The 11,892-nt window shown below is 34.3% G+C and overlaps 2 protein-coding genes across 2 annotated transcripts; one reads left to right on the top strand and one right to left on the bottom strand.

The window, feature by feature from the left end:
* Positions 1-9,150: 9,150 nt before the first annotated feature.
* On the top strand, positions 9,151-9,639 carry LOC145007309 (uncharacterized). The gene has a single exon (XM_078966268.1). The coding sequence runs from the start codon at positions 9,151-9,153 to the stop codon at positions 9,637-9,639; it is 489 nt and encodes a 162-aa protein (XP_078822394.1).
* Positions 9,640-10,540: 901 nt separating this feature from the next.
* LOC145005390 (uncharacterized) lies at positions 10,541-11,677 on the bottom strand. The gene has a single exon (XM_078964469.1). The coding sequence runs from the start codon at positions 11,648-11,650 to the stop codon at positions 10,691-10,693; it is 960 nt and encodes a 319-aa protein (XP_078820595.1). The 5' UTR covers positions 11,651-11,677; the 3' UTR covers positions 10,541-10,690.
* Between the last annotated feature and the right edge of the window lie 215 nt (positions 11,678-11,892).

The raw sequence follows: 11,892 nt of genomic DNA, 5'->3' as shown, positions 1-11,892 counted from the left end.
AGAACCAGTAGAAATCATGGACCGAGAGGTCAAACAAACAAAACAAAGTTGCATACCCATCGTGAAGGTTCGGTGGAACGCCAAGCGGGGACCTGAATTCACATGGGAACGCGAAGATCAGATGCAACGTAAGTACCCACATCTGTTTCCCTAATCCACAAGTGTTTTTCTTACTTTAAATTTCGGGACGGAACTCCCTCTAACGGGGGGATGATGTGACAACCCGATATTTCAACTCTTTGTAGTGACCTAAAAAATCAAGTATTGTAACCACTTTTGAGTTAATAAAATTAACTTTGATAATAAAATGTCCAAAAAGTTTCTATTTAAATTCTTCTATGTTTAAATGTCATTAAACCATGATTGTACGTAAAAAGAACGCCCAAATCCGACTTCGTATATTGAAGATATGATTTTTCCAAATTTGGCTTAGCAACAGACAGCTAAAAACTCGAATCGGAGATCGAGCGACTTTTGGCCGGAATGACCTAAACGAGAATCAAAGGTCTCGACAATGGTATTTCAGCGGTAAAAAGTCTGGCAAAAACCAACGTCATATAAAGAAGTTATGAATTTTTAAAGAAATTCCTTAATCACGTCATTTTAATAAACAAATAATAAAAATAATTTCGGAATTTACCAACGGAATCTAAACGAAAGTTGTAGATCGTAGTCTCACCTTCGCGGGGATATAAAGAACGTCGAAAACGGAGTTCATATGAAGGAGATATGAATTTTAGAAGTTTATTTAAAATAAATAAAAAAATAATTAAAAATTCTTGGTGATATCCGAAGGGGAGTCAGCCTAGGGCCGAAGTACGCGCCGCGTACCCTCGTACGCCCCGCGTACTCAAGGCCAAGGCTTCGGATCGTCCACGTCGCCCTATGTGAAGCTACCGACCCGTCCCGTCCGAAGTACGTAAGCGATGACGTATGGGTACGCGCTGCGTACGCCCGTACGCCCCGCGTATAGAGGCAGTTCAGCACCCCTATAAAAGGGATGCGAGCCTTTCCGGAAAATTTGCTCATTTTCTCTCTTTCTCTCACGATCTTGCCTCGATTTCCGTGCCCATTCAAACCCGAAGCTCTGGTCTTTTTGCTCAAGTCCCGAGGGTCGATTTTACTCCCGAGATTCCCGAGAATTCTGAGAAAAAAAATCCGTTTCCCGAGACGAAACTCTGCCCAGTTTTCCATCTCGCTATCTTCAAACTTTCAAGTGAGTTCATACCCCTTAAATCAACCTTCCAAATGATTTTAAATGTTTAAATGCTTTATGGGGGGGGGGGGGATACAAGTTAAATACTTATAGTTATTGCTTCAATCACATGTGATTGCATTAATCACATGTGATTGCATTAATCACATGTGATTAATAACTAGGAAACCAATGATTTTATCACTGTTCAAACTGTTTATCAAACTGTTTTACTTCAAAATGTTTTACAAACTCTTTTACTTATCAAATGCTTTTATCTAAACTTTGTTTTACTACTTATAAATTGCATGCCCATATATGTATAGATGTATAAATAATGTTTAAAGGGCTTAGGAAAGCCGCCTGTCCTATTTCCTTTTCCTCGATTTGGATGTGGTCTGGTGGAATTTCGGGTGACCATCCGAAGGTCGTTTCCATATTAATTATATATAAAATATACATATATAGACATAAAAGTACTTCCATATTCATACGCACTAGATCCACCATTAGTAAGTTACCATTGGGGTAACACAAAATCATACTATTACAACTACTAGATCAATGAGTCAGTTCATTCATGAGGCTATACTAGGAAGAGAACATATACAACTATACTAGAACGAGAAACATTTCATTACATATACAAGAATACGACAAAAATTGTGATCCACTATATCAATGAGTCAGTTCATTCATGAGGCTATACTAGGAGCATGCCTTAAATGTCATGGCCCGAGTTGTAGCCAGAATTCTCTTGGAGGGAGAGCGTTGAGTTTGCGTATAGATCTATACTGGATTGACTATCCTACACCTTGCTGCTAGCTACAGCCGGACCTGCAGGTCTGCGGGTGCCAAACGTCATTCCGTTATTACGACCGTTCTTCATGTCGTTGTTATCAGTCGATAGTATGGTGCAATTATCACATTATACCTTAATATAAATCCGGTTTAAGGTAGTTAGTATAGCAGTAGTTCCTATAAAACAAAACTACAATACTACAATGATTTACCCATTACATTTTTAGTGATAACCTCACTTAAACTTTAATGTACAAACTATATTTTGTTAAAAGATAGTTACACTTGGGAAATTACACACTTTTACATCAAACGAGTATACAAAACAGTTAAGCCTTGGTAGAAGGCTACTTTAATAGAAAATATAGGTTTTTCTGAGAGATTCAAACTTTTACAAACATTTACATACAATTTACAACTTATACTTACGACAGGTTCAAACGTTTTAATAACAAACACCGACACTAAAACACTTATGAATTCACCAACTTAATGCTGATAAACTCTTTCAAAATAACTTGTATTCTCAGGTCATCAGTAGACAGGTACCGATGCCAACTTTTGAGAAGATAGAGTGCATTCAAGACTCATCATATTATTTTGGTTTACATTATATTTTTGGTGTCTAAAACTGTACAGAACATGCTTGTATTAAAATTATATATTTAATGCAATGGATGATGTTGTTTGCTTATTTACATTTACTGTGTTGTGATACTTTACATGACGTCCTCCGCCCCAGAACGTTTCCGCCGTTCTTGGTTTTGGGGTGTGACACTTATTCTTATATATATTAAAGGAGGACACTTCTTAGGAATAGTGTCTAACTAGGGTGGGTTTAATTCCTTAACCATGGTCACCGCTTCATCTTTGATCCTTCCAAAGATCGGTTTGTCGGTCATTAGGGAATCGATGCTTTTCTTCTTTCTGTCGTCCTTATCCAAACCTGCGGCTTGAAACCACCGTTTTTTCCACCATCGCCACATTCTCGATTGTTCTGATTTTAACGCAACAGATATTCCACCGCCTTAACATAGGTATGCATTTGAAAGAGCCCTTCTTTCTTCCACAGCTCCCTAAAATTCTCCAAACCTTTTCCCCTCTTTCTTTTTGAAAGAAATTGACACACAAAGGACACAAATCAAACTCACATGAGTTCTGATCTCTCGATTCCTCTATGGTACCACCGAAGAGTGCAGTCGATCGATCAATCAGTTCGCCTCTATGATTCCGCTATAGCCGACGCCGCCGAGTCCGCATCCAGAACATAGCACTCCGATGAGTCTCCCTCCACCGCTGCAGAAGTTGACGAGCCCTAAATAGATTCCACCGCCTACTGCTTCGTCTTAAGATTTTTTTTCCGTTCGTTGTTCCTTTCTTTCCCGGTCAGAATAAAGATCGGCTCAATCGATTGTCATCCGTTCCTTTCTCCATTCACTATGCGAAGCAGGTACGTTTGTAGGTTAGACCTATCAAAATCGTCCAGCTTCTACTCTAGATACCATTGTTGATGGAAACACTTTCGTCTGATGTGTCATTCTCCGATCACCGACTCTTGATTTGTATTTTTTAGAATCGAAAGCGACGCCACTTCCTCAACATTTGAATGTATGGGTGTTCTATACGATCCTGAGCCACCAACATCACTCTACATTCGGCCTCTGCCGCTCCTCTCATCTCCCCAGTCCTCCTCTAACCCACTATAGGAATCGATTTCCAACCAAAAAAGCCCGAAATTATTCTATTTCCTATTGCATATGTTCATACATATATAAGAATGTTCTACTTTGTTCGCAATCATCATTGATTTGTTATTAGCTTCTTCGTTCTGCACTGTTGACCACCATTGCGTAATAACCATTATAATCCAACCCCTGCTCTATTTTTCTATTTAACTATATATGTTGTTTTTTTGTGTCTTTAGAAATGATTTTTTTTTGGATGACAATAAAAGAATTGGATTCACTTGATGTTATTTTTTGTGTAGGAATTGGATGTGGGATTTAGATACAGGAACTAGATACGAGATTTGGATGTAGCATTGAAATAAGTATGCTTCTCTGGTATCTGTCCCTACTTCTTTCTCTGTGTGATTGTTGTTTGTCATGTGTGTTCTCTCTATGTGTGAGTATGTTCCAAAATCAAGAACAACAACTAATTCTTTAATTTCTCCAAACAAAAAAAAAAGTATCAGGATAATAATACTAATTACTAAATTGTTGTTTGCTAACTCTTACACTATCTCCTCTCCTGCGGCTTACACCAGTTGTAGATTTAGATGTTTCTTATTACATAGATTATTGTTACATTGAATGCCAAATTTTAGAAGGTGTGCAACTGATGTTCAGGTTTTATATTTAAACATTTGATCTTTATGATTTTGATTTCTAAACCATATTAAACTTGTTACAATTGTTTCATTGTTTACTTTTAATGTTGCTACAGTGATTTCCTGAGCATAGGCAGTCCCCACCTAATAGACAGAAAATGAAGAAAGGGGATGGCAGGTTCAAAGACAGAGGAGGAAACCTCTTCTGTCATCGCTCCTGCAGCTACTACTCATAGAGACCCGTATGAGGTTTTGAACATTTCAAGAGATTCTTCAGATCAACAGATTCAATCTGCTTATAGAAAGCTCTCTCTCAAGTTAGTTTCAGTTTCTTTTCTTTCTTTCTTTCTGATATATATTTGTAAAGTGCTTTAAATTGATATATTGTCTTTAATATCCAGTGTTGGCATCAATTTCCATACGTAATTGATTTTTAAATTTTCCAGTCCTTCAAACGGATTTGCTTAAGGTTTTCCAGTCCATCAATTACCAACTGTGTGTGTACGCATTTGGTTCTCTGTACCATGGTGCTGTTGGGCGGTAGTTCCAGGGCACCTCTAACTTTGGAGAATTAATCCTTTTAGATGAAAAGTTTGTTAAAGTTTTCATATGTGGTTTCGATGCCTATTTGTTGCTCTGTCTATATGGAATTAGAGATATATAGGTATGTTGATTAAAATATGTATTTATTATCAAATCATAGAATTTGATGCATTTCTTCTCTGATTGAAGGTATAGTTGGACATATTATTATGGGCATACCAAAGCTCACTGAGACAAATTAAAGCACAAACTAACAGGAGTTGGAAATACTTTAGAGCATTAATAAATACAAATGTATCTCCACTGCCTAATTGAAACGAAACTATTACATATTGAACATTAAGAAAACAAGAAATTTTAAGTATTCTCTCCAATTGATTTTGTTGATGTTGGTTTATTGGTGAACCTTGGGTATAAGAGTAATGTTTTTTCTACAATATTGCATATATTTTTTAGTTTCTTTAGGATTTGGACAGATTTACCCTTTTCACTTGCTTTTGTCCCATTTTTGACTTTTTGGATGGCTGGGATATTTTGTGTTGGAAAAGCAGGTCAAAACTAAAATCAGATGGAAGTAAGGATCCTTTTGCCCTAAATATATAACTTAATCATTTGCAAGGAGGAACCCCAGGTGTTTGATGGAATGTAGCAGATAAAAAGATGAATTCCTGCTAAGCGAACCCAATTTATAAAGCGCAACAAATACTGAAGTCAATTTGCTGATGCCGAAGCAGGTATGTGTGTGGATAATTAGGTCCTTTAAAATTGAATTTGTAATTTATAGAGCTTCATATAGTGAATTTGATACTTTTCATTATGTATTGGTTTTGGATTATGTTTGGGTCTTTCGCTTCTTAAGAATTTGTGGTTATGGCACCATATTTGTTCTTATGTCGACTTTTTTTTGGGGGTTGCTTGTATCTCAGATTGTAATTGACTTCATTTCAAAGTCACCGAGCTTAGGATTGCAGTTTGTTGATAGGCCGATACAGGTTTTGGAACAATTTGGAATGGTATTCTAATTTTGATTACATGTTCAAACATTTGCCCACCAACCGTTTGTTAAAAGTTTTTACTGAATTTGCATATTTTTTATGTCGTCTCTAACTAATACCGATCATCTAATTGTTTATGAGATTTCCTCAAACAAATAAATCAAAGAATGAAACATTGGTTTTTGTTTTTGAATCACATGTACACTTCAACACTCTATTGGAAATACTAACATTAAGGGCGGATCTATTCATCAAATACTCTTCAAACATTGGTTTTACACTGCAAGGTATGGAATTATAGATAGCTAACATTTGTATTTGTTTTAATATTCAGTGTGAATTTAATTTCTTTTAGTTGGGTTAATCAGAATGTAAGAAATGAAGCCCTTTAGAATGATAAGAATACAAAAGCAATAAATCATTATAGTGCTGCAATATGAAAGAGTATAGAATCACACTCATTTGCAGTTGTTTGTTTCTGCAATCATGCCACTCCAAACCAATATTTGGGTGAAGTCATTGATGACCCAAACTGTAGGGGTGATTGTTTACATCTTATTAAGTGAGATTCCTCCTTTTTGGACTGGTGAGTGATTAATATTTAAGGGAGTGCATTAAGTTTTGTATGGGTAAAGTCATTTGTATCCATGTTTTTTTTATCTTGCACTTCAAATTCGTTGCTAGATTCATCATATATCATTCACTCTTTGTAGAATTTTTTAGATCGAGTCACAGACAATTAGAAATGTGAGAGCAAAAAGCATATTGACATGTATTTATTCATACAGAGGGTCATTGGATTTGACTATGTAACGTTGAAATTTAGTCTACAGATGTGGGGTTTGTGAATTGTATTATTTAAAACATTCATTTGTAGTCATAGATTAAATTGGTTGACTTTCGTTTAGTGGATAGTTCCGACTCAAATCATATGCTTTTGATCATATCTGTTTACCTCGATCCCCGCAACGCGGGGCTCCCCATCTAGTTAACTTTAAAAGAGATAGTAATTATAACTCGTGATAACCTATTGAAAATCTAAAAAAGATTGTATATTTTATAAAAATATATAAGGGAAACCTCCATAAATGTCTTAATATCTTAGTTTAGTTTATGTAAAAGTCCTAAATTTTATTGTGAACAAAAAAATCCCAATTACTAGATAAAAAAAAATTCAAATCAACCATTTTTTATTAGTAAGATATTTTTTGTCCGGTTACCTCAAGAAAAATCTCATTATTTGGTATAGTTTATGAAAAAGTCATAATGTTTTTTAGTTAAAATTCTTTTACCCTTTCACTAAAATTATGAAAATTTCTTGGTTGAAATTATAAATATGAATAAACATTATTAAGTTCCATAAAATTAGGGATTAAAGATCTCTATAACTAATTATACAAAACAATGACATTAGCATCATTTTGAACTTATCACCGTCCATATAATTTATTTATCATACAAATTTATGTTAAAAATATTAAAAGATATTCAAATTTTGTTTTGAACACCTTAGTACAATATACCTAAAAGTAGGTTAAAGGAAAACCAACTGTTATGTTCATATAAGAAACCACTGACTGATGACAATCCAATAAATATAATAGTATTTTAAGTGATGTTATGTTCATATAAAAAACCACTGACTGATGACAATCCAATAAATATAATAGTATTTTAAGTGAGGCTGTACAGATTATTGAGAAAAATATGAGTTTTATTCTTCTAAATCTAAGCATATAAACACAATTCCGCCTTAATCAGTTACTTTACATGTCAATAAGGTTAAAATTTTGAGCTCCAAAACACCAAGATAACATTATATTTTGGAGCTTTGAAATTTAAACTTATTGACATGTAAAGTAATTGATTCATGGAGGAATAGTGTTTATATGCTTATGATTTAGAAGAATAAAACTCATATTCTTCTCTATAATCCGTACAACCTCATCTAATATATTATTGTATTTATTGGTTTGTCATTAGTCAATGTTTTCTATATGAACATAACAGTTGGATTTTCTTTAACCTACTTTTAGGTATATCGTATTAATGTGTTCAACATATAATTTGAATACCTTGTAATACTTTTAGCATAAATTTGTATGAAAAATGGATTATATGGACGATATGAGTTTAAAATGATGCTTACATGAAATAATTGGATATAGATGACTTTAATCGTTAGTTTTATGGAGCTTATTGACGTTTATTTATATTCATAATTTCAACCAAAAATTTACTAGATTTTTAACGAAAGGATGAGAGAGTTGAAGTATAAAAGGAGTGAGACTTTTCATAAAGTAAACCAAATAATGTGACATTTTTGGAGGTAATTTGGCAAAAAATAGTTTGCTGGTAAAAATGGTTGATTTGATTTTTTTTTTTATTCTGTAATCCAGACTTTTTTGTCAACAAAATAAAATTTGAGACTTTTACATAAACTAAACCAAAATATTAGAATTTTTTTGAAGATTTCTCAATAAATAATTCTTAATTAAGATATGGAAATGCAAAAGGAATCTTTTATTGAACCAATGATTTTTTGTCCAAAAGATTTCAAATCAAGATGAAATCATATACTCAAGACCCTCTTTTGTTTCTTTAATTGGCTATCATTTTTGCTTTCTTTGTTGGTCTATTTCAAGCCCTACATTAAGACTCCAATAACATATCTATCATGGGACATAGGATGTTAGTACTATAGAAATCAAAACATAAGTTTATGGTGGGTTAATCAGATATTAAAGCAAGGGCATTTTAGGAAAGTTCCATGTTTAAGTTTTATTTTATTTTTTTAGAGTTTGATAAGGTTTCTATTTTATTGAGTTCATCTTTTAGATGTAAAGTTTTAATATGTTTCTGTTTCTTTAGTATATAAGTAGGAGCATGTGGCATTTTCTTTTAATGTAATTTTTAGTTCTTATTTTGTTTTAACTTTGAGAGCAAGTAATCTTCTCATATTGTGTTCACTGTTTCGTTTCTTCCTTCATACAAGAAATTGAATTAGTTAGTTTCTTACACTTGGTATCAGAGCGGTTTCGTTGAAGGGGGTGTGATTCGAGGTTGATTACAAGAAATCACCCCACTTTCTGTATTCAGGTTTGTGAGAGACTAACCAGAGTCGCAGAATAAACGGACGGGAAGACGTCAAAGCGGGTGGGTTTGATTAAGTTTGTTTTGCGGGTGACGGAAGACGGTAAAGGTGGTCGTGGCCTTGTCTTGTTGTCCGGTGGAAGAGTACTCTCGGAACAAGCTTGATTAAAGAAGTTGGGGTTAAGGAAAAAAGGATGTCTTTGGTTAATGAAGGAGGTTTGATGATGTATCAAGTTCCAGTTTTGACTCCAACGAATTATCCGGTGTGGGCAATCAAAGTCAGGTCGATTATGGATGCACACAATATATGGGAGAAGGCCGTACCAAAAGCGTTAGGTGAAGCATCAGATCAAAAGAAGTCAAAACAAGCTCTTGCCTTTTTGTTTCAAGCGATACCCGAAGACATGGTGTTGCAAATGGCGAGTTACACTGAACCAAAAAAAGTGTGGGATGAACTGAAAATACGGTATTTGGGAGTAGATCGGGTGAGACGGACTGGGCTTGCAACATTAAAGAAAGAGCTTGAAAGTTTGCGTATGAAGGAGGGGGAAACGGTCGATGATTTTGTGACAAAATTATCCGGTTTAGCTTCAAAAGCATTTAGTCTTGGATATGAGCTTGAAGATGGTGATTTGGTAAAAAGGTTACAAGATTTAATATCTATTTCTTTAATATATAAGTAGGACCATGTGACGTTTTCTTTTAATGTAATTTTTGGTTCTTCTTTTGTTTTAATTTTGAGAGCAAATAATCTTCTCATATTGTGTTCACCCTTTTGCTTTCTTCCTTCATACAAGAAATTATTTTAGTTAGTTGCTTACGGTTTCTACACATGCAATCAAGTAGCAAGATGCTTCCACTTCTTTTTCGAGGGTTTCTTAGACATGTACATGGTTCACATGCAACTTGCTAGGGTCTTTAGGACATCTTTTTTCTAGTGATTGAACATAGCAAAAGTCAGTAGCAATGACTCCTAACAACTTTAATAGAAAATAGCCATATTTTTGTATTTCTAAAGCTTAATCCAGAAACAAGCAAGTGCAAGTCTGACCCTTATGTCAATTTTTTTTTTTTTTTTTAATACGTAATTTTAAAATTGAGAAAAAAAAAAGTTTAATATTACAATTGAAAAAATTAAAAACATAGTATTATTTTTGTTATTTTTTTTTTCGAGTTTGACACCTTACCATATCATATCAACGCAACATAACCAACCAGTGTTGGTAGTAACAGCCAGATAACCGAGTAATTAATCAATATTACTAAAATTAAAAAACATAGTGTTTAAATTGTTAAAATATTGAACTTTCATAATCGAAAAATATAAAAATAATGATTTTCGTATAATATAGAATATACCATCAGCAAAAGAAAAAAACAATGATTATTTTATGATTTTACCCGGTTAAGAAAATTGAATAAGCAATATCGGTTGTTTTATTAGTCAAATAGTTTAATTAACACCTTTTAATTAATAAAATAATATCATAAATTATATTTTTATAATGATCATCAAATTACGAATAAATAAAGTACAATAAGTTAGTTCGTTTAGGAAAACAAAAAGCAAATTAACAAGGTTAATCGTCAAAATGTGTAATATATATAAAATATTTAACATAATAAACTCACTACTATTTTACGTAAAATTTATATTTAAAAAATAAAAATAAAAATCCAAGCACATAGCTAGAATTGATGGGAGATGAGAAATATGAAGATTTCACCATGAATTCAGTATCCTCGTTGCTTCATAACAGAAGTGATCCCTCTTGAAATCTCATGAACACTCCCTCCGCCATTGTTATGGAACCCCAAGCAACCTAACAACCCAGATTTATACGGCAAGAACGTCTTCTTCCTCATCTCTTCCGCCACCGCTCTGTTCGCCGTGTAATGTATTTCATGCGCTGAAACCTTCCTCATCACCCTCCTACTCGAACCCAAACTCTCCGTACTTCTAAAGCTTGAATTCCTTACATCCTCACCGGCGTCGCCGCCGTCTTTCCTTATCCTCGAATATTTATTCACCGGGTCTTTGCTCCTCCTCGCACTTCCCTCCGACGTGCTTCGAAACAATAGCAGGTTTTTAAGGTTCCACTTATTGTACCACGTTAACGACGACGATTGATTTGTTGGGTTTCTCTGGTTGTGATGTTCTTCTTCGGATAAAATATCGGAGATTCTAAACCGTGATGACGACGGTGATACTTTGTCTTTAATTTTGGTTTTTCTCGTCGATTCCCTTCCTCGTTTAGATGGGTTTTGACTGGTGTGCGTTTGTTCACCAGATGTTTGTGTTAATGCCTCAGTGAAAGCGTCAAAATCTTTCTTTTTACGGCGAGGGGAAAACGCTTGAGTGAAACGTGAGGGTGGGGATTTAGGCGGGTCGTCGGAGATAGAAGGCTTTAACGGCTTGATCTTGCCGCAATGAAAGAGCTCGTCGGCGGCGGATATAGAAGGTGGTTCTAGTTCTCCGGTGAAATTGAATGCAAAATCCTTATCGTCTTCATGACGATCTTCATCTTCCTGATGAAAGGAGATGGCGAGGGAGTGGATTGGGCTTGTGGGTGCGGTGTAGAAGAAATTTGGGAAGCGGTGTGGGGTAGAAGGTGCGGTGACGTACGGCGTAGTGTTGGTGCTTTCGCAGCTGAAATCGACCGCCGGCGACGGTAGCATGAGTTGTATCTCCATGTGAAGATGGAAGCAGGGAAATGGAAGCTCAATATGAGCAAAGTCTACCCCTTTATATGTATTTTGAATCATGATTTAAATTGACAAAAATAATAATAATAATAATAATAATAATAATAATAATAATAATAATAATAATAATAATAATAATAATAATAATAAATAAATAAATAAATAAAACTTAAAATATTACTTATTAAATGAGATACAATGTGATAAAAAAAAAAATAGTGATACTATAC

Source organism: Lactuca saligna, chromosome 7 (assembly GCF_052625555.1).
Source record: "Lactuca saligna cultivar CGN05327 chromosome 7, ASM5262555v1, whole genome shotgun sequence".
Taxonomy (NCBI): domain Eukaryota; kingdom Viridiplantae; phylum Streptophyta; class Magnoliopsida; order Asterales; family Asteraceae; genus Lactuca; species Lactuca saligna.
Note: the sequence above shows the minus strand (reverse complement) of the source record. Positions and strands in the feature narration are given on the sequence as shown.